The 24,466-nt window shown below is 35.6% G+C and overlaps 1 protein-coding gene across 13 annotated transcripts in view; it reads left to right on the top strand.

The window, feature by feature from the left end:
- grip2a (glutamate receptor interacting protein 2a) overlaps nt 1-22,536 on the top strand; it is a 113,369-nt gene extending 90,833 nt beyond the window's left edge. For 4 of the 13 annotated variants that reach the window (NM_001430888.1, XM_087263729.1, XM_087263728.1 and 1 more), the window contains 12 exon segments: nt 2,704-2,849; nt 2,944-3,024; nt 4,148-4,211; nt 4,328-4,473; nt 6,925-7,069; nt 11,893-12,032; nt 12,201-12,392; nt 15,071-15,221; nt 17,607-17,730; nt 20,988-21,149; nt 21,229-21,375; nt 21,523-22,536. In NM_001430888.1, the coding sequence (NP_001417817.1) occupies nt 2,704-2,849; nt 2,944-3,024; nt 4,148-4,211; nt 4,328-4,473; nt 6,925-7,069; nt 11,893-12,032; nt 12,201-12,392; nt 15,071-15,221; nt 17,607-17,730; nt 20,988-21,149; nt 21,229-21,375; nt 21,523-21,708 (1,684 nt within the window). In that variant the 3' untranslated portion in view covers nt 21,709-22,536. 13 annotated transcript variants of the gene reach the window in all.
- Nucleotides 22,537-24,466: the final 1,930 nt, after the last annotated feature.

The raw sequence follows: 24,466 nt of genomic DNA, 5'->3' as shown, positions 1-24,466 counted from the left end.
AGTTTTTTCTTCTTTTTCCGCGGTTATGCGGCATTATATTTCACACACATTTGCAAGGTGACTGAATATGAAGTTAAAATACAAAACATACTGAGCCATAAGTAAAAAAAAAAACAAAAAAACAAAACAACAGTTATAGCTACTTTAAAGGAGAACATTGACGTTTTGAAAAAAAAATGAACAGAACTGAAACTAAATTATTAAAAATAAACCTGCAAGACTTAATTTATGTCCTGCGGCAAAAATAATTTTATTATACTTTTAGTGATCTGCTTAAGGTAGGTCAATTTATTTTTCTCAGTGTTTCACGTACTGTACGGCAATGTCTTTAAATAAATAATTTATTTAGGCCTATTTTCATTATTCATTTATTTTCATTATTCGTTTATTATTCGTTTATGTACAATTGTTGAGACATAAATAAGATAGTAAAATATAATCAACAACGAAAATGGAAATAAAAACAGAAATAAAACATAAATGAAAATGTCTTGTCTTAGTCCTATCAAAATAGCAAACACTGAACATCTTTCTATATTTAGGCTGCTTTATTTATTTATTTATTTATTTATTTATTTATTTATTTATTTATTTATTTAAGACTACTTATTTGTACTAAATGTTTGTGCTTTCATTTTAGTTGTCTTTTACTTCTTCAATTCTATTTTCCAAAACGAATCCTCTTTGCACTTAAAAAGTTTACAATAAAGCGTGTTAACAAATTTTAAATGATTAATGAAGGAATTATAATGCTTTGACTTATTGTTTAATATCATTTACAAGCACAGTAGCTGTATGATCTATTTCTGTCCGTTCGCATCCCGTCCCTTTGCGCCCCCTGGCGGCTCATTCACAAACTGCGGTCATACACTAAAAACAGAGCGGCACCTATTTCAAACGGCGGCGGGACCAGCCGCGGCGTTAATAGCCACTTTGAACTCTCACCTACTGTATCTATCTATCTATCTATCTATCTATCTATCTATCTATCTATCTATCTATCTATCTATCTATCTATCTATCTATCTATCTATCTATCTATCTATCTATCTATCGTTGAAAGCAGAAGTTTACATACACTGTATAAAAAGGCACATAACCATTTAAAATAAGTCAGATGTTTATGTGACTAAACTTTTTCTCTTTTAGGTAATTTAAGATTATCAAATTAGTTTCTGTTCTGCTTAATAGCAGAGTAATGAGAGACAGATGTTTTAAAAAAATGTTATAACTTTTCTTGAAAGTCAAGTTTACATACAATACGATTATTATGCCTCTGAACAAGCTCAGATGATGATGGTGTCAGGGTTTTGGAAGTTTCTGATTGGCTAATTGACAACATTTGAGTTAAAACGCGCTTCTTCCTTGTGTGACAGCATGGAAAAATCAACAAGCCAGAATCAACAATTAAAGCCAGATTACAATTTGCTAAATTACACTGGGAAACAGAATAATATTTGGAGACATGTCCTGTGGTCTGATGGAACTAAGATTGAACTGTTTGGCCATAATGACCAGTGTTACATTTGGAGGACAAAGGGAAAGCTTACACCATCCCAACTGTGAAGTATGGGGGTGGCAGCATCATGTTGTAGGGCTGTTTTGCTGCAGGAGGGACTGGTCCACTTCACAGCATAGATGGCATCATGAAGAAAGAACATGTGGAAATACTGAAGCAACATCTCAAGACATCAGCCAGAAAATGAAAACTTGGCCACTAATGGGTCTTCCAAACAGACCATGACCCTAAGCATACTGCCAAATTAGGTAAAATGTGCTTTAAGGGCAACAGAGTGAATGTTTCGGAGTGGCCATCACAAAGCCCTGCTCTCTATCCTATAGAAAATTTGTGGGCAGAGTTGAAAAATTTTGTGCGAGCAAGACAAGCCTACAAATCTGACTCAGTTACACCAATTCTGTTAGGAGGAATGGGCCAAAAATCCTGCAAACTGTTTTGAGAAGCTTGTGGAAGGACACCCAAAACATTTGACCAAATTTATAAAGTTTAAAAGCAAAGCTAAAAAATACCAATGAAATGTATGTAATCCTTTGACTGTCTAGAAATTAATAAAATAAAATAAAAAATCTCTTATTATTCTGCTATTTAGCAATTGTAAATCGTTTAAGTAATCCTAACAGACCTAAAATAGTAAATGTTTACTATGATTTACCATCAGACATTTAAAAAAATGGTCATGTTCGTTTTTTCAGAGTGTATGTTAACTTTTGGTTTCAACTGTATCTGTCTGTCTGTCATTCATTCCATCATTCTACTGTTCAGTATGTTATTCTACTGTTCTGTCATTGTCTGTTTATCTTATGTATCATTTCATTTAATCCGTTTTGCTCATTCATTAAAGCTATCTATGGTTCTATCTAGTTCTATTGATCATTCTGCTGATCATTAAATAATTCTATTTTTCTATCATTCTACTCTTCTGTCATTATCAGTTCAAAATTTATCTAATATTGTTTCATATATTGCTTGATAATGTCTAACTCCATCATTTATGTCATGTCAAAGATATTCCAATTTACCTAAATTAAAAAACATTATGTGCTGGAAGTATGCTTTCTTGTACCTTTTTTATTACCAGTGATCTGTGTTCTTTTTTTGTTACTAAATGTGTTTTTATTATTATTATTATTATTATTATTATTATTATTATTATTATTATTATTTAATGTGTATATGTGTTCCAGGTGTGGAGTGTTACAAGTTGGCGACAGAATTCTCTCCATTAATGGGATTCCCACTGAGGACGGGACGCTGGAAGAGGCCAATCAGCTGCTGCGAGATGCGGCGCTGGCCAATAAGATCGCACTGGAGGTGGAGTTTGATGTCGCAGGTAAAGAAGGACACATCAGTGATTCAAATAGTTTAAAAGAGTTTAAATGTGATCTGAACACAGATTTGTGTGATTTTTTGTGCATCTCTAACAGAATCAGTCATTCCAAGCAGCGGCACATTTCAGGTGAAGTTGCCCAAGAGACGTGGAGTGGAGCTGGGCATCACTATCAGTGGTGAGTGATGGCCAGCTGAGGGCGCTGTGCTCCTATATAATATTGTACCGTATTACTATACACCCTTTTCCTGTGTTCCATGATGCTTTGTTTGCATGAATTATGGGAGGAACTTCCATTTAACCAAATCAATCCAGCTCTGTAAACAGTATTTGTTTGTTGACAAAACATATACAAGAACAGGGAAATGGATAATAGGTCTAAACAATGGATATATTTAGGAATCTCTTCATCTTTTACAATTATAAAAGATGGCAGAATAGAATGCTTTCAAACTTTGAAAGATGAGTTTGGTCTTATAAACCAAGACCTATTTAGATATAGATTTACAGTTGCAAGATTTTTATTCAGATATACAAGACAAGTATGACTAAAACAATTTCTAAATTATATAAAGCAATAAGTAATTCTAGAGGACAATCTACTATATAAGATTAAAATGGGAAAAGGAAGTGGACATTATTTTGAATCAAGTCCTATGGGTTCAAATATGTGCTTTCCCACATACCTCAACAAATTCAAGAAAGTGGCGTGAGTTTTGTTGGAGAAATTAAATGAGATTTTTTTATTACACCAAGAATTAATTCATTTTAAACTCATTCTTTTTGGAGGAACTGTGGGGTAGAAGAGGCACATCATGCGCATATTTTCTGGCAGTGCTCAAGAATTCATAGTTTTTGGGAAACTGTACACTCCACTATCAATGATATATCAATGATATTTTTAATAATAATACATAAAATACAATGCAATACAATAATAATAAACTGTGAAAAGTGTGAATTTATTATCATAACCGCAAAAAGCACAAAGCCAAACATATCTCTCATTCATTTTTCATTATGGATATACAGTAGATTTTTTTTAATAATGCAACCTTATTGTTTAAAATAATGTTTCACTTCTTTTAAATAGAAATACCCCAAATCAAAAATGCAACCTTTGATTTGAAACACAATAAAAGGTGGATATAAACTGATGCGATTTAGTGATTTGTCTGCTGAATATTGGTTTGTTATAATAATTTAGCCATGCAGTCTATATAATACACTTTTTGAAGTGGTAATTGCATTGCAGTAAAACAAAATATCCAACCATATGATGTCTGAATTCTGATGTGCAGCCAGCAAGAAGGCTGGAAAGCCTCTGATCATCTCTGAGATACAGAAAGGCAGCATTGCTCACAGGTACACCTGCAAAACAGCACAATACACCTTTATTAGACCTGCTGCTTTTGAAGTGAAAGTGGATTGATATGAGGGCTCTGATTGGCTGTTTGATGTGAAATGACCCTTTCTAATAGAATAGGAACCCTGGAGCCTGGAGATCGGCTGCTGGCCATTGATAACGTCCGACTGGATAACTGTGGGATGGAGGAGGCCATGATGGTCCTCCAGCAGGCCGAGGGGATGGTCAAACTGCGGATCCAGAAAGATGAAGACAACCTGGGTCAGAGTGTGTGCGTGTGCGCATGTCCAGTCGTTGGCATGTGCATTTGTGTGATTGCGTGTGCACATGTGTCTGTTTGTGTGTGTCTGTGTGCGCATGTCAATTCTTGTGCATGTGTGTTGCTTTGCACATACATGCTGTGTGTGTGTGTTTGTGCGTGTGCATTTGTGTGTGCACATGCACGCTTGTGTGTGTGTGTGTGTGTGTGTGTGTGTGTAATTATGTGCACATGCATGCTGTGTGTGTGTGTGCACATGTGCATTTGCATGTTTATGAGTGCAAATTCGTGTTTGTTTGTGTGTGTGTGTGTGTGTGTGTGTGCGCACGTGTGCATTATTTGTTTGTGTGTGTTTGTGAGCGCGCGTGTGCATTTGTATGTTTATGTGTGCAAATACGTGTGTGTGTGTGTGTGTGTGTGTGTGTGTGTGTGTGTGTGTGTGTGTGTGTGTGTGTGTGTGTGAATGAGTGCGTGTGCATTTGTATGTTTATGTGTACAAATATGTGTGTGTGTGTGTGTGTGTGCGTGCGCGCACATGCATGCTCATGTGCATGTTTATGTGGTTGTGTGTGTAAGTGCATGCCGCTTGTGTGTGCTCGTGTGTTTGTGTGTGCACATGCATGTGTGTGCATGTGCATTTGTGTGTGTGTGTGTGCGCGTTTACGTGTGCATTCATGTGTGTTTGTGTGTGCACATGCATGTCTATCTGCGCGCATGCGTGTGTGTTTGTGTGCATGTGCATTTGTGTGTGTGTGTGTGTGTGTGTGTGTGTGTGTGTGTGTGTGTGTGTGTGCATTTACGTGTGCATTCTTGTGTGTGCACATGCATGTCTATCTGCGCGCATGCATGCATGTGTGTTTGTGTGTGTGCATGTGCATTTGTGTGTGTGTGTGCGTTTACGTGTGCATTCTTGTGTGTGCACATGCATATCTATCTGCGCGCATGCATGTGTGTTTGTGTGTGTGCATGTGCATTTGTGTGTGTGTGTGTGTGTGTGTGTGTGCGTTTACGTGTGCTTTCTTGTGTGTGCACATGCATATCTATCTGCGCGCATGCGTGTGTGTGTGTTTGTGTGTGTATTAAAGAAAGGCTCATTCTTACTAGTACTAAGGATAATTTAGCACTTGAGAGTTCTTATAGGATTAAAACTCAGATGAGTAATCGAGTTCTGGAAAATAAAGTTACATTGTTATTTGTTTTAATGAATATTTTATGTATGCCACACTTGTTTCTCTATGAAATGATCAACTTTAACTTTATTTTCTTTTAGTACTTCCAAAGTAGCATAAAACATTTTTGGTTTCATATTTTACAAGTTTAGGTACTAAAATGACTAAAGAACTTTTTTTTTCTAAAGAAATATCATTAAATGTTTTCTTTTTAGATGTATAATTATAATAATAGTAGTAGTACAATAAACACAATATAATAGTACACACAGTAGCCCTCATATTAGCCCTCCAAGTGCTGTTTATGAATATTTTTTCCAGACATTTAAAAAATTTAGAGTTTTATTAACTTATTTGTAATAATTAATTGATTACATTTAATTTATGATGACAGTTCGTTCATAATTTATTAACAGTTATTTTGCAAGATACTAGTATTCAGCTTAAAGTGCGATTTAAAGCCTTAACTGGGTTAATTTGGTCAACTAGTAAAGTTAAAAAAAATAATGCTGCCAACTCATGATCAACAGTAAAAATGAAAAATTTGACCTCTTACCAACATTTAAAACCAACAACCTAAATCTAAAATGCATGATTTTATGCTGTCAAGCATTTGCAATCTAAAAATGTGGTTATAATGGGAGTCAATAGGGCAAAAACAGCAATCAGCAGTAATTTAGAGAGAAAAAAAAAGAAAATCTAACAATGCGTCAAAGCCGATGTTGTTACTAATTGTTCAAGACTGTGATAAAAGCTAAAAATAAATTCAGTCCACAACTGCTTTTTGCATTGAAAATACTTCATTTTGTGTTTTGTTTTTTTCACCAAATCAGTGACATTGTTTATGAATTTGGCAATTTAAGTTAAAACCCTGTAATTTTTAAAGCAATTCAGTAGTTTTGCTCAGGACTGAGCCTGATTAACAGATTTATGCAAAATAAATACTAATCTGATGCATTTTTACTGCAGTTTAATATAGTGAATTTTTCATCCCCATCACAATGAAAGGGTAGTCAATTTGCCCAGTGTGTATTGTTGAGTTTTTCAAAACGTCAAAGCATTTTTCCAAAATAAGTGTCAAAATAAGATTTGTCTCCAGAAGTCATGCCATTTGCTGAAACACAGAAAAGGTTTTGGCCAAATTAAGACCTAGAGTGGATGAAAACATCCCCACACAAGGGTTAACCATGTGCATTACTGAAAAAAAAAAAAATTCAAACACACTTGGACAACTTAACAAATGTATGACATTTGCTGTATCTTTCTGTCTTTGTTTGTTTGCAGATGAATTGGAGTCATCCGGTTCAGTCATATTCACAGTAGAGCTGAAAAGACACGGCGGCCCTCTTGGAATTACCATTTCAGGCACTGAAGAGCCCTTCAATCCCATCCTGATCTCTAGCCTGACCCGCAACGGCCTCGCTCACAGGTGCACACAAACACACATGAATAAAACACACACTCAGATCTGCGAGTTGCATAACATCCCCTCTGACATCATGAGAGCATGAGATATCTAGTCCACAGTGTGGGAACTGCAGTGTAATATGTTTTAACTACATTAATGGAGTTGTATTATTTTAAATAGGCCAAACTAGGCTTAATTCGTTTTTATTTAGTGTAAAACTCTCACTGGCCACTTTATTAGGTACACCTTACTAGTACCAGGTTAGAGTACTAGTACTTTTTGCCTTCAGTACTACCTTAATCCTTTGTGACAGATATAACAAGGTACTGGAAATATTCTTCAGATTTTGGTCCATAATATTGAGATGATAGCATCACACAGTTGCTGCAGAATTGTCGGCTGCACATCCACCACATCCCAAAGGTGCTCTATTGGTTTGATGTCTGGTTACTGTGGAGGCCATTTGATTACAGTGAATTCATTGTCATGTTCAAGAAACCAGTCTGAGATGATTCCCGCCTTGGCATGGTGCGTCATCCTGCTGGAAGTAGCCATCATAAGATGTGTACACTGTGGTCATAAAGGGATGGACATGGTCAGCAACAATACTCAGATAGGCTGTGGCATTGACACAATGTTCAATTGGTACTAATGAGGCCAAAATGTGCCAAGAAAATATCCCCACACCATTACACCACCACCACCAGTCTGAACTGTTGACACAAGGCAGGATGGATCCATGCTTTCATGTTGTTGACGCCAAATTCTGACTCTACCATCCGAAGGTCGCAGCAGAAATCAAGACTCATCAGACCAGGCAACATTTTTCCAATCTTCTATTGTTTAATTTTGGTGAGCCTGTGGGAATTGTAGCCTCAGTTTCCTGTTCTTAGCTGACAGGAGTGGCACCCGACGTGGTCTTATGCTGCTGTAGCCCATCCGCCTCAGGGTTGGATGTGTTGTGTTTTCAGAGATGCTCTTCTGCATATCTCGGTTGTAATGAGTGCTTATTTGAGTTACTGTTGCCTTTCTATCAGCTGGAACCAGTCTGGCCATTCTCCTCTGACCTCTGGCATCAACAAGACATTTGCACCCACAGAACTGCCGCTCACTGGATATTTCCTCTTTGTCGGACCATTTTCTGTAAACCCTAGAGATGGTTGTGCATGAAAATCCCAGTAGATTAGGAGTTTCTGAAATACTCAGACCAGCCTGTCTGGCAGGCCATGCCACAATTAAAGTCACTTAAATCACCTTTATAGGTATACCTAATAAAGTGGCCAGTGAGTGTATGTTTGTCATGTATAAGATCTGCAAGGTTACAAATCTTCTGTAGAAGCAAGAAACAAGTCTCGCACAAAATTTATTTATTCGGTCTAATCAAAAACCGACCTGCTTAAGACGCATTGATCCAGGTCCAGTTTTTACATCTGTTTAACATGTATTGCATAACGCTGGCCAAAGGCATACACAAAGAAAGAAAGTGAGGCATCAGTGAATTGTGGTGTTGCCATTATGTAGTGGAGATGCTGTGTGTTTCCATGAGGGACAAAAAAAGTTTAGTTTTTTTTCCAAATCTGAGAGTGTTTTAAACTGTATATTAGGCAAAAATCACGTTTATAAAAGCAAAGTGGCAACTGTGTGTAAATTTACCCAGCCTCTGTAAATGTAAAAATTAATGAACTCTATATTTCATAATCCCACTAAAAACATTTTGCAGAAACACTTTGATTGACATTCTCCCTGTGGACGTGTGAATTAACATCTATGTTGGTCCTGGAACAAAATTTCAGTCAGCCAATCAGAATTAAGGGATATGTTTACTGTTTATGTTAAGTTTAGGCTTACGGATAGGTTCATGCACTTCTAAATGATTGTTTTTCAACTATTATTCCCCTCTGATTTTGGGAATATTAACAGTTATAGTTGGGTTTAGGGAGAGGGAATAGGACTGGATTACATCTCACAACAAAAATGATGTTCGAGGATCAACATAGATGTTAGTCCAGGATTGCATCGTATTTGGCAAAATCAATACATGCTTTGCGTGTATGTGTGTGTTTGTGTGTGTGTGCATGTGCAAATTCTTTAGACAGCCCTAAGTGAGAAGCAGCCATCTGCTATTAGAGTTTTAATGCCGTATCTGCTAAAAATAATGTCAACGGCGAAGATTTAATAATAATAAAATAATAATTTTTTAGGATTTTTTTATGTTCTGATGTTTATGGTTGGTTTTTTAGGAGTTTTAGGATGCACAAATGAAAGCGTAGTCTCCATAGACTCTTCTTCTGAGCCACTTCCGTTAATGTTATCTTTGTGAAAAACGGAAAACGTCCTGTTTTGAATTTGCCACTTTGCTGATTTATAGGGGTGTAACGGATCATGGCCCGCGGATTAATAACTTTTTTTGAACTTGTAGGTTATTCCAACATTTAAACAATTGCAGAGAGATCGCCTCTCTCATCATTCAAATCATGTGTATGAAAGCATTTTGGCTTCACTGTAAATATAATGATGACGGAAGAAGTTGTGTTGGGACCTAAATGCTTTCCTGGGTTATTAATTAAAGGTGTTTTCCGTCACTGCTTGTTTAGCCTGCATTAATGTATTCAGTTTTAAGCTGCACAATTAAACATTAAAAGATTGTGATCTCAATTCAAAGTTGATCAATGCAGTGGCGGTTCTAGTTTAAATGGCACCCTCGGTGAAACCACCTCAAACACACCTCCTCCCCATCCCCCAAGAAATAGACACGATGTCAGGGGTGTCAAACTCAATTCCTGGAGGGCTGCAGCCCTGCACAGTTTAGTTCCAACCCTGCTCCAACACACTTACCTGTAGGTTTCAAACAAGCCTGAAGGACTCAATTAGTTTGATCAGGTGTGTTTAATTAGGGTTGGAACTAAACTGTGCAGAGCTGCGGCCCTTTTGGAACTGAATTTGACACCTGTGGTTGACTTAAAACATATTTTAAATATTTAAATAATAATTTTGCATAATTATTATAAATACATTTAAATGTATTTATTTTCAACAAATATAACATTTTTTAAATTTTTATTGTTATTATCATTATTATTATTATTATTATTATTATTATTATTATTATTATACAACTATTAATCTATATAAATAACAAATCCATCCTAAATGTAACTGAAAAACAAAGTAAGAGTTTTGCATGAATATTAATTTTGACAGTTCTATAGAATATAAAAATATATGTTTTATAGAATTATCTGTTGTCTTAGACCCGACCCGTGCTGGCCCCCGTGCCGTAACTCAAAATTAAGTCACTGAATAGGTTTTCATAAATGATCCACCTATAATGAAACAAGTTTTATGTGTGAATTGTTATATGAATTATTGAAAATAAATATGATCTGTTGTACAAGATGTTAGATTTCTTTATTTAGCATTATCAGCAACAGTAGCAGAGATCATTTTTCCTATTGAATATTTTCTGTTTTTTTTCTCCTGGTTCTTTCTTGATTTTTATTTTTAAATAAAATTACAGGTTCTAAGTTCTGTTTGTTAAAACGAATGTTTTTTTTGCAGTAATATTTTTGTAAAAATGGAAAGACGATGACATTTGCCTCCCTTTTTTGCTGGTCCGATCCCTGACACAAAAACCGTAGTGTGATCTAACCATGAGATTTGTGATTCGTTACACCATTACTGATTCATAGGCATTCATAGCTCTTTTTCAAAAAAACACAATCTCATTTGAATTGAAAGTGACAGCACAATTAGGATCAAAGCCTAAAAGGGGCATTTTCAAAGAGTTACACAAAATTATCTGTGATGTATTTTGAGCTGAAACTTCACATACACTCTTTAGAGGCACCTATTAACACCTAACCTATTATTTCACACCCAAATATCAATATAATTACATTAGGCATCATATGTACTCTTTAATATTTTTGTTTTCAATAATGTATCTTCTTTTAATGTAGCATTTTCTATTATGGAAAAGATGGGTTAATACAAAATTAAAAACATTAGAAACGGAGATTAAAAACAAAAATAAATACCCAGAAAGATGTGAATTTTATTTAGTTTATTTTGTGTATTATTTCTAGTAATGAGAGAAAACATAACAAAGATAGAAGGAAGAACAATGGCTATTTTAAATATTGTACATTTTAAGATCCTAAAAGTAACTTCCTCATAGTTCCATATGGACATAGTTTAGGTAACAATAATAATAAATAAATAAATAAATGAATAAATAAAAGAAAAAAGAAAGAAAAGGGTTGACTGGGTGCCACAATATGACAAAAAAAGCACACAATTGAATTGTAACTGAAAAGCAACAACTTAATTTTATCTGTTTCTTTTTGATGATGTACAAAACAATTACGAGTGTATTGATTTTCTTGTTTCTTATAATGTCCTTAAATCATTAATGTAACTTCCATAATTATTAATGGAAATTGTTTGTATTTTATAATTTCATTTATTTCTACAATTTTGTGAATCCGATGTTTGATTGTTTTGTGTATACATCGTGGAAAACCCTATCTGTATGTGAATTTGGAAACTGCAATAAAAAACAAAATGGAAAAAAAGAAAATAATGTGTTAATAGATCAAGTGTTGCTAGAAGTGTTGAATCTTTAAAATGATCATGAGAATGACTGAAGACTCCACTGACAATACAGACATTATAATCAATTGTCATTAATGTTTGAGTAGGTACACTTATTTGAGATCAGTTTTAGTTTTTTTAACAGAAACGTCAATATATATCAAAACACATTTCATCTTTAGCTTCAGTTAACCATAATAGACATGCAATAAGTGTTAACTGTGTTAAACATGAAATTATGTTTGTTTTAGGACTGGCGCTCTTCATATCGGTGACCGAGTTTTGGCCATTAACAACATGAGTCTGAAGGGCAAACCTCTGAGCGAAGCCATTCACCTGCTGCAGACCGCTGGAGACACGGTCACACTCAAGATCAAGAAACGATCCGACCGTAAGTGTGTGTGTGTGTGTGTGTGTGTGTTTGTGTGTGTGTGTGTGTGTGTCTGTGTGTGTGTGGAGAAGTGTATGTTAACATTTCCGTCATGTAATCCACCGAAAAGAGCTTCTCATAAATATTACATCAGGTCTTGTCCTCATGACCCACATCTGTGTTTTCCAGCACTTTTGGATTCAGAGCGGGGCAGTCCGTCCAGAACAGCCTCATGCGTGAGCGACATGGAAGACGATCGCTCCGATTCATTCCGGAGAGGGAAATACTCAGATCTCCTCCGTCAGACCACGCCTCCCAGTCTGGATTCAGCCATGGACTCGTGGGACAGTTCGGCCCTCGATGCTGGCTATGGAAGTCAGGGTATGGAATGAAATCATTAATATCCTAATTGAATGTTAACAAGCGATGGGCCAGAGTGAAATGTGAGGTCGGAGAGGGTTAATGAGCTCATTTGGACTTTAATCAAGTGGGCGGGAGGGAGTCCTGTTATTCAGGTCAGTGAAGGATCCTTGGCCAATTAAAGAGGTCGAGTGGCTTATATGTGAAGCACTTCACACAATGCATAGCTTTAAAGCAGTTTTATGGAAAAGGATGATTTTGATGGTGTTGGAATATCAAGCCTATTCCATGCGTGTTCAATAAGAAAAGGTCTAGAGAGGGTTTTCTTCAATGCCAAAAATATTAGCAATTTAATAGATTCATTCATTCATTTTCTTGTCGGCTTAGTCCCTTTATTAATCCGGGGTCGCCACAGCGGAATGAACCGCCAACTTATCCAGCAAGTTTTTACACAGCGGATGCCCTTCCAGCCGCAACCCATCTCTGGGAAACATCCACACCCACTCATACACTACAGACAATTTAGTCTACCCAATTTACCTGTACCGCATGTCTTTAGACTGTTGGGGAAACCGGAGCACCCGCAGGAAACCCACGCGAAGGCAGGGAGAACATGCAAACTCCACACAGAAACGCCAACTGAGCCGAGGTTCGAACCAGCGACCTTCTTGCTGTGAGGCGACAGCACTACCTACTGCGCCACTGCCTCACCCCCAATTTATTAGATACAAATGAATAATTTGATGACAGAGCTCTGGGTTAAGTTACCCCAATGCAATACAAAAATTACATTCAAGAGGTTCGAACTTTCTTACATTTCCTGACACCAGCATATATACACAACTGATATTAACAGGTGGAGTTTTGGTGTAATGTCGCTTATCAGTCATTCTGCAGTCTTTTGGCTCTTGTCCCCCCAGACATACTTCCTCTTTCTGCAACCCTTCTCTGCATACCAGAACTGAACAATTACGTGCATCTTTAATATATTTCACAACTTCTACAAGCATCATGACAACTTGTGACATGTCTAGACTATTTATTTAACAAAGGCCCCCTCACTTATTCTTATTATGTTTTTTCCACTTGTCAGCATGTTCCTTAAAGTATGCAGCACAGTAAAAAAAGAGGAAGTGTGTCTGGTCAAGATGTGTTATAATACAATAGAAAAGATTGATTAATCTGTTGTTAGTCTCAACATTTTTCTAATAAATAAAAACACTAAAGTAATAAAAATAAATAACTTTTTTTCCAACAATGATTATATGTTAATATTGTCACATTGTAGTTACATTACAGCGAATCGAATATTCACCAAATAATCAATATCCCATAAACAATTGATGTCGAAAGGATTAGCCCTCATGTTAATTCGTTTTTTAGACTTTTTTTTAAATATTTGCCAATGACATTTTCTCAGTATTTTTTATAATTTTCTTTTGGATAATGTCTTATATATATATATATTTTTTTGACTGGATTAAAAGCAGATTTAATTGTCAATATTATTAGCCCCTTTAAAAAAATATACACTCACCGGCCACTTTATTAGGTACACACTTCGAACTGCTTGTAAACGCAAATGTCCAACCTTGAGGCGGATGGGCTACAGCAGCAGAAGACCACTCTGGGTGCCACTCCTGTCAGCTAAGAACAGGAAACTGAGGCTACAATTCGCACAGGTTCATCAAAATTGGACATTAGGATATTGTAAAAACATTGCCTGGTCTGATGAGTCTCGATTTTTGCTGCGTCATTCGGATGGTCGGGTCAGAATTTGGCGTCAACAACATGTAAGCATGTATAATTGTATAATAATGGAAATGATTTTAAAATGATTCAAATTTCACAATAGAGCTAATAATTTTGACTTCAACTATGTTTCACTTAATTTTTCCGTTTAATATTACAAACAATTAAGCACTTTTCTAGGGCAAACATTATGCACTGTAAAATTTTTTAGCCTTAAAGGGAAAGTTCATCCGAACATTACATTTACTCATCATTTTCTCTTCATCAAGTGGCTACAAATCTTCTGAATTTTATTTATTCTGTTGAAAACAAAAGAAGATACTTTGAAGAATGTTGGAAATTATTATCCATAGTAGAAAATATATATATATATATATATATATATATATATATATATATATATATATATATATATATATATATATATATATATACTATAGAAGTCAGTGTTTACCGGTTTCCATCATTCTTCAAAATATTCAAAAGAATTTGGGTTGATTTTTGGATGAATTGCCCCTTTAAACTAAAATATCAAAAATGATTATAGTATAAAATCAAATTTCTTTTGGCAAATCATATTCATGTTTGTGCTTAATCAAATCTCAAACTCTGTTTTCCGGTGTGTATATTCATATTTAATTTTTAGTCTTCAGAACAAACCACTTCATTAACTTTATTCATTCATTTTCCTTCGGCCTAGTCCTTAATGTATAAGGGGTTACCACTGTGGAATGAACCACCAACTAACAACTCCAATAACTTTCCAAAAATAATTAAACTTGCCTTGGTTAACATAATAACCTACTTAAGTCTTTAAATTGCACTTTAGGATGACTTCTAGCATCTTAAAAAATAAGGAATTAGTTATTAGAAATTAGTCATAAAAATCATTAGGCTTAAAATGTGTTGAAAAATCTTGTAATCAAACCTCAACCTTTATATTTCAGGCGTATATATTCATAGGCCATCAGACTTCACTCTTCATCCCAGCGACTGGAGACAGACCAATCACAGGAGCCCGCTGATGTCAAGAAGACCCGCCCACCGTCCTACAGTGTATGATGGGAGACTGAGTGAAGAAGACTGGACGTACTCTGGGTGAGAGTTTCTTTAGAGACACAACTCGTTGAATTAGTCAGTACAGGTCTTCATCTTATGAAGATAATAGTCAGCGATTCGAGGGTTAAAGAAGCATAATGGAAGATGAGAAAGACAATTATGCCAAAGAGCATTTCAGTTTTGGTTACTAACGCAATCTTGTGGCTGTTCTGTCAATTATTATTTCTCATGTGTATGTGTGCTTAGGAATGAATGTCATTAAGAAAATGTTCAGGTCATATTTCAGAAATGTATTTCGTTTGAATTATAATACATTGATATTATGACGGTAGTATTTGTGATACTAGCTGATTTGTCATAAATTTTAATATTGTGAAAAAAGAAAAAGTGGACTGTGACCTGAACATGTGGTCATGCACTGTAAAATCAGTCCCTCCAGGATTTGGCAGGGAATTTTAATTAATATTTTTAATTAATAATATCGTGATGATTTTTCTCAACATATGGAACTATTTGCTTAAAGTCTTGTGATTTTGCTGTAAAAAAATACCCCCCAAATATCTTTTTTTTTAACCTTAAGGTTTTACAAACTCCTGGAGGAACTGTAAAATATTATCATAGTTTTTTGTTGTCATAAATGAAACAAATGATGTATAGTAAGTTACTGTTTAAACGGGTCATAAATAATTTTTTATTGTCTTGACTGATCAAAATAACTCCTTAAATATTACATTTTGACCCAATGAATGTTTGCCTCCTACATAAACATAATAATATCTTTTTTTAAAATCTGACCTCCAAATTGTGAACAGTAGTAAATCTGTATACACTTCGAGGGGTGTGTAACATTACACTAAAAAAGTTTGACAGATCAAAATCAGGATTGATTATATTTAGCTTGAGGTGGTTTTGGACTTGTAATGGGAGATAGAAACACATTTGACAGATAAACTGATTACACCCACATGACCAATCCACTGCAAAAAAAAAGCTTTTCTTACAGAGTGGCTCACTGTAGTATTGGTAACCTAGCAACCAAAAGTAAACAAGGCAAGCATAATGGAGACAGCTCACTGCAAAAAATGCTTTTCTTGCTAAGATTTTTTTTGTCTTGTTTCTAGTCCAAATATCTAAAAATTCTTAAATCAAGAAGCATTTCTAGGCAAGCAAAACATATTGTCTTGTTTTCAGAAATAATATGCCAAAATTTTGTGAGTTTTTCCTTAAAACAAGCAAAATAATCTGCCAATGGGGTAAGCAAAATAATCTCCCTGCTGAAAAATCCATTTTAAACTAGCCTAGGCTGGTTGGCTGGTTTTAGCTGGTTGACCAGCCTGGTTTTAGAGGGTTTTTGGCCATTTCCAGGCTGGTTTCCAGCCATTTACAGCCTGGTCTTAGCTGGTCAGGCTGTAAAATGACCAGCCAAATCCAGCTTGACCAGCATGATTTAAGCTGGATATAGCTGGTTTTGGCTGGACTAATAGCTTGGCTAGGCTGGTCAAGCTGGTTTTAGCTGGTCATCTCCCAGCCTGACCAGCTAAGTGGTCGACCAGCTAAAACCAGCCAACCAGCCTAGGCTGGTTTAAGCTGGATTTTTCAGCAGGGTTATGTCAAAAGGAAAAACAAGATTATTTTGCTTACCCCATTGGCAGATTATTTTGCATGTTTTAAGGAAAAACTATTTTAATTTTGGCAAGTTATTTCTGAAAACAAGACAATATGTTTTTCTTGCCTAGAAATATTGATATAAGAAGCTGAATTCTAGTATCTTGAAAAATATCTAATATAATATTCTGTACTGTCATCATGGATAAAAAAAGATAAAAGTACTCGGTTATTAGAAATAAGTTATTAAAACTTGTTATTAAGTTATTAAAAGTTATTAAAAAATGTTTCTGTTAAACAGAAATTAGGGGGAAAAAAATAAACGAGGCTATTAATTCAGGAGGGCTAATAATTCTGACTTCAACAGTACATTTGGCACGCATCTTTACATTGCTTCAGTGGTTAAACTTGCTCACTGTCCAGCACCGAAAGCACCCGCCTGTTTGCTTCTTCCACAGTCAGCCTCTGTATGCTCCTACTTTTCTCTTTTTCTATTTCTCTCTCAGGTTTTCTGTCTCTCGTCTGCCTTACTAATCATCCGTGGGCCACTCGCTGTCATCCGCCCTTGTCTGCTTCTGTTTTTTATCGCTCATTTTTTCTGTTGCTTTATCGCTGGAACTACCTGACGGCCTCTTCAGACACATCTGTGTGTGTATGTTTCTCTTTCTCTAACCGCCACTTTTCTTGTAGTTGAGGAGGATCTTTTACAGTGACTGTTCAATCATACAGTATAAAGACAGAGAGAGAATGAGAGAGAGAGCTCCGTTTCCAATGGTACACCTGGCCTTACATTACCCAGGCTGCTTTGCATTGACACAGATCTGTCAGTCCCGCATGCGGCCACAACTACAACAGTACAACAGACGCTCAGGAGAACTATTGGTCACAAGCTCTTCAGGACCTGGAGACCTGCGGTCAGTCAGAAATCCTGCGCGAGCTTGAGGTAAAACTAACTAAGAATCAGTTAAACACTTGATTTACAATCTGTGGACTGCTTAAGTTTTACTGTATGTGCTGATTGTGGAAGATTAAATCCCAATGGCTGCGTCTGAAATTGCCTACTACTCAGTAGGTACTGCATTTGAATTTAAGTGTACTACTTGACCATTAGGGCTAAGCAGTGGCGCAGTAGGTAGTGCTGTCGCCTCACAGCAAGAAGGTCGCTGGTTCGAGCCTCGACTCGGTTGGCGTTTCTGTGTGGAGTTTGCATATTCTCCCTGCATTCGCGTGGGTTTCCTCCGGGTGCTCCGGTTTCCCCTACAGTCCAAAGACATGCGGTACAAGTGGATTGGGTAGGCTAAATTGTCCGTAGTGTATGAGTGTGTGTGTGGTTGTTTCCCAGAGATGGGTTGCAGCTGGAAGGGCATCCGCTGCGTAAAAACTTGCTGGATAAGTTGGTGGTTCATTCCGCTGTGGTGACCCCGGAATAATAAAGGGACTAAGCCGACAAGAAAATGAATTAATGAATACGTGACCATTAGAAAAGTACGTTTTGTACAGTATGAATGTGAGGGGTATGAATTGAACTCGGACATACTATATCCGCCATTTTGTCATCAAGTGACCTACCCGTCAATTGCGTCGCTTCACTCCCATGTTAAAGTTTAAATAGGATACGCGGCCGGCCGGAAGTGCGATATGCACATCAATATAGCAGCATTTTTTATGACACTGTATAACAATAGTTTATATTTTTACCGTACTGTGACGGTTGGGTTAGGGTAGGGGTAGACGTTAAAAAACACAATTTATCGGGTAATTTAATAGATAACATTAATACTCTGTTCAACTACTGTTTTTATGTTGTCGTTACGGTTGGGGTGGGGTTAGACGTTAGTAAAATACAATTAATGGTAAATTTAATAAATAAAATAAATCCTTTTCGTTAACTTTCAGCCCCAACCATATCTGATCTAGCAACAACCCAATCCCATTTATGAATTATCTTGCGGTGGATCATTGGATAGCATAGTCAAATGGATCATTTTTATTATCATTGTTTGACAGTAACGGAGGAACGTTACTGTCAAAATGTTACTGTTATGTAATGTAATGTTACTGCCAAATGTAGCGAAGGAAGAGTACTGATTTTTCTCTAATAATTTACTTGAGTAAAAGTACACATATTTAAATGTACCCAAAAAGTACACATTACCCAATAATTTTACTCAAGTAAATGTAACTTGTTATACCCACCTCTGCATAGTCCATCGGATGCGCACTTCAGAATCTCACCGGAAGTAATAGGTCATATTGGTACTTCTTGCATACTGTTGTTTGAATTCTATAACTACATCCCAGATGGCACACTATACACTTTGCACTTACACACTCAACAGCGTAGTATATGAATGTAGTATCGTCCCAAATGTAACACTAATGCTTTTTTACTAAGTGGAAATTCAACCCGTTTCCCAGATTACGTTTGACTTTCAAACTACCAATAATACCTGCCATGAGTATAACCGCATTCACCATCGGAAGGAGATATAATCACTCATAATAATCACTTCGCTTGTAGGAGAATACTTCTTTTACAATCCAAAATGAATAAAGTGATCCAACATGAGCGCCCGAAAGCTTCGCCCCTTCCGCTACATGAGCAAAGCTGCAATTGTTGAGTCCATGAAGTGTCCAACATTACACACTTCTTTTTAACGGTGAATAAGGGCATCATCTGTGTAATGAAATTACACCTATTCTATTTAGAGTTTTAGTGTGTTCACACACTATTTATGCTACAAGATGGCGTAGAATAGTGCATAAGTATGCGATTTGGGATGCTCCTTATGAATTCGGACATACTGTACTACTCTGCTCGCATTCTGTTTTAGTGTACTACACTGTATATTATGGAAGTATGCGGTTTCGGACGCAGCCCGAGTTCAATTTGTAATAGTTCCCTGATTTATTTACTTAGTTTAGCACAATATAAATTTTCAATAAAAACCTTTACCATGATATGAATCATTTTAACATAATTTTAGCCAGACTCCTAAGCAAGATAGTAATTTTAACCAGCATTTTTACCAAACTTGAAGATTTTTTCAGTTTTATTGAAAAATTCAACTTTTAACTTTCAACTTTTTTCAAACTTTTAAAAATAGATATAATTTTCAAATAAAATTTGTTCTATATTCAAATTTTATTTACAAATTATTCCCCACAGTAGTAATTAAACCACCATTTCTACCAAATTTTGAAAATACAAATAACTTTTTTAATAAAGTTTTTCTTTAACGCAATATAATTTTTAACCAAAATCATTGCAATGGATGTAATTTTCAAATATTATCCATAACCTTAAGTCAAATATATAATTTAAATTTATTTACAAATCATGTCACATTATAAATTGATTTCAAATAGTTTTAACCAAAATCTTTACACAATCTTTTTACCATAGTTTAACAAAGTTTGACAATATTAGTAATTTTCAGATGATTTTTGCCAATTATGACAATATAAATTATTTCCACATATTTTTGACAAAAAACTTATCCACAGTAGTAATTTAACCAAATTTGACAATATAATTTTCAGATTGTTTTAACCAAAATCTTTATCACAATATCATTTTCAGCCAAAATCTTTACAATAGAAATTTTAAAATAAATATTTGACTATGATATAAAAGTGAAATCTTTATAACAATAGAATTTGCAAGCAAAAATATTTACCACAATATTAAATTTCAAATACTTTTAACAAAAATCTTTACAACCAATGTTTACAATTAACGTTCAACCCATTTTTTTTTTACATTACGAGTCTATTTTAAATAGTTTGAACCGAAATCTTTACCACAATCTACAATAAATTGCAACCAAAATATAAAAATTATAAAAGGACATTTTTACCCTCCACAAAGAATACCGTTATAATAGCTTATCGTCTTACATTTGCTATAATTGTCAACATACACAAATTAGCGAATTAAATTTAGAAAATATTAAAATCTCTTTAGACTACTGCTTTTTTACTTCTATCTTTGAGAATTTTTCCAAATCTGACACTGCCTGAATCCCTTTATTTTCACAGCGTGTGACTAAACATCAAACATTTGACTTGTGACAACTAATCTTTTAATTCGATTCATTTTGGAGAATAAATTAGTCTTGCTTTGAACAAAAAACATCCAACATCTCTGTCTCTTCTTTGAAATCTCATGTTTTTTTTTTTAATATTTATTATTTGGAGGCTACAATAATGTCAGGCAGCACGTTGAGTTTGGGAGAAGACTTCGAGAAGCAGAATGAAAGCAAGACCAAATTTCTGGAACTGAGCCCGGAGAATACCTCCGTGAACACACCTGAGGACCTGAAGGGGAACAGCCCGTCAGTGCCTCTAGAGCTTCATAAGGTAATGTTCACCTTCCAGCAGCTGGATTCACGTCTTGAACTCTTGCTTTTGATGGCCTGATCCATGTTTTCTCCATCAGATCTGCATTCAGAAGGATGCCGACAGCAGGGATTTTGGCTTCAGTGTGTCCGACGGTCTGCTGGAAAAGGGTGTTTATGTGAACATGATCCGTCCGGATGGCCCTGCAGATCAGGCTGGGTTACGTCCATATGACCGGATTCTGCAGGTGATGCTTTCTTCCCTCTAACCTTTTCTTAATGGGAAAGTTTACAGAAAATGGGAAAAGTCACTATTCACCTACGCTTTTTATAAACCGTCAGACTATCCCAAGACCCAGTTCAAACTTTCTCACTTCTCTGATCGTTTTCCACAGGTCAATCACGCGCGGACTCGTGATTTCGACTGTTGTCTAGCTGTGCCATTGATCACGGAGGCCGGAGAGAATCTGCAGCTGGTCATTAGCAGGAATCCTCTCGCTCAGGCGCACGACTGGCCACCTAAAGACTGTCAGGACACTTCCCAACAGTCTGCACAAAATCCAAGAAAAGTTGACCTCTGATTCCCACAAATGAGAAACACAGAGCACAAGTTTGTTTTTCTTCCACACACAAATGTTGTCTCTCTCTCACTCTCACATTAGCACCAGTGTTTTGTATTTCACATATGTTTATTTATTGATATTTATTTATTATTCTCAAGCCAAGTTCAATGTTTTTCTCACAATGTGTGTTTTTTTTTTTTTGATGATCCTCACTTCAAACAAGCCACAAACAAGTTCTCACAGACGCACATGAGATTTCTGCTCGCTCTCAGTTACACAAAACATCATGTTCACCTCCATCCAAGCCTCTTTTGTTTGTATTTGAAATAATGGCGCACTCATTTAGTTCGTCCTGTCAACAGAAACTCTTTGATGAAGCAGATCTGTGGGTTTTACCGAACACGAAGAGAAATTCAAAGCCATGCGTTTGTCTGTCTAGATACAATTTCTGAGATTAAAACCACGACAGTTTTGACAATCGACTTTTTTAACGCTGATGAAAGCACATCTTTTGTTCGTCTTCAAAACGTGACGTCTTGACATGAATGTTTCAGGTGCATGTGATGCAGTTCGGTGATGTTATTTGTGTACTGTAAAGTCATGTATGAAGATTTTATTCCCCCGCGCTAACCAAGAATGGATTTTAAGTGATTGAAAGTCCTTTAAAGGAGCTTGTTTTTAGTGTGACTTTTAAACGATCCTTCTTGCCCAACATTTTAATGTAGAAACCCCCTGTTCCTTGATGTTAAATATGTAGGATGCCGGGAATGAGATGTGCGTTTAATACTGTTGGGTTAGAAGTGATCAGGTTTTTGTTTTTTAAGAAAATAAAGGATAATAACCAAAGTGTGTGTGGTACAAATATGAACCCAGTGGTTTCCAAAGTGAGGGACGCAAAACAATGAGGGGGTGATTTCCAAAAATATCATATACAGTTGAAGTCAGAATTATTAGCCCATCTGAATTATTAGCCACCCTGTTTATTTATTTTTTTGTTTCAATACATTTTTCAACATAATAGTTTTAATAACTCATCTCTATTAACTGATTTATTTTATCTTTATGATGACAGTAAATAATATTTGACTAGATATTTCTCAAGACACTTCTGTACAGCTTAAAGTGACATTTAAAGGCTTAACTAGGTTAATTAAGGTAATTAGGTAGATTAGGGTAATTAGGCAAGTTATAGCAAGACGATGGTTTATTCTGTAGACTATCGAACAAAAATATAGCTTAAAGGGGCTAATAATTTTGTCCTTAAAATGGTGTTTAAAAAATTTAAAACTGCTTTAATTCTAGCCGAAAACAAATAAGACTATGCCCAGAAGAAAAAAATTATAAGACATACTATGAAAATTTTCCTGCTCTGTTAAACATAATATGGGAAACATTTAGAAATGAAAAAAAATTCAAAGGGGGGCTAATAATTCTGACTTCAACTGTATGTTGTTAAACTGTTACCATATTTTATCTATAATCTGCAGAAGATAAACATACTATTTAATAGTTATATAAAAGAACATGCAAATAAAAAGCCATCAGCCTTTCCATTATTTTTCCATTGCATTGTGACCTCTGGGCCCGGTTTTTCAAAAGTAATCCACTAGGATTTTGGATAAGGGATTGGATCAAATCTTGAAAATGGGTTTTTCAAAAGAAAAAATGGATGTTCACACTCCAATTTTTTTATTTTATTTATTTATTTATTTTGCTGCTTGTTCAAACTACTTATAATGAGTTGAATCAACACAATTCTTGAGGTTTTGGGGGATAAATTAATTGTTTAATGTTCAATCAAATCAAGTAATCAACTTAAATTTGTAAAAATAATTAACGTAGCTGATTTGTGTTGAGACAACATAAAGGAATTGTGTGGAGCCCTGCAGTTTTTACAGTGTAGCTCATTTTAAATAAGTAGTTCGAACAAGTAGCAAAAATCTGTTTTGTGTGTGTGTGTGTTTCTCTCTCTCTCTCTCTCTCTCTCTCTCTCTCTCTCTTTTGCTCTCTCTTTTTGTTGTTCCAGCTTGTGTGTCTGTCAGGACGGCGCTCAGGGTTTTGATAGCGCAGGCAGTGTTGGCACAGGCTGGAGATGAGCTGTCCCACACCTCACCGCTCTGTCAGATTCTGGAGCCGCATGACACTGCTCCTATTTTAGTCCAAGGCTGGATTCAGAGCGGAGGAAACATGATGTCTAATGCATGCGTGCGAATTTAAGATGAACTGGAGTGTCAATGGGATTGTGAGATGATGGAGGCGCAGCTGATCATGTTGAAGTCAAATAAGGACACTGCATGTATTTTGATCTCCAGCAATAATAGATTGTGACAATGTTGACTAATTTAATTAAGACATTATTGCAATTTAGGTAGAGTTAAGCCTGTTAGTTCTAGTTTTAGGTTACAGCAACTACAAAAAAAAATATTAGTCAAATATTTTATAGATATTAATGTTGGCAATGGTGAGCTGTTTAACTGACAACAAAATAATCTTAATCATTGTTTAAGACTTAATCAAAACACCTTGTTTTGGGTTTTACACTAATATATATTGGAATTTTATATCTATAAATGCAAATAAATGTAAATCCCTTTTATCATATTCAAACCAGAAGTGTTTTAGAGAGTGATGTTTAAACTCCTAGAATTTGTGCTTATTGCTTTGTATTTATTAGGACTATTAATTTGTATGTTTATGTTACCCTCTCGTTTTCCCTCATTTCTCTAAATGAATATTATTTTTTTAATGCCTACAAATGCGTATGTGTGATTGTCAT

Source organism: Danio rerio, chromosome 8 (genome assembly GCF_052040795.2).
Source record: "Danio rerio strain M-AB ecotype USA chromosome 8, GRCz13ab, whole genome shotgun sequence".
Lineage (NCBI taxonomy): Eukaryota > Metazoa > Chordata > Actinopteri > Cypriniformes > Danionidae > Danio > Danio rerio.
The sequence above is the reverse complement of the archived record's forward strand: the minus strand, read 5'-3'. Positions and strand labels throughout refer to the sequence as shown.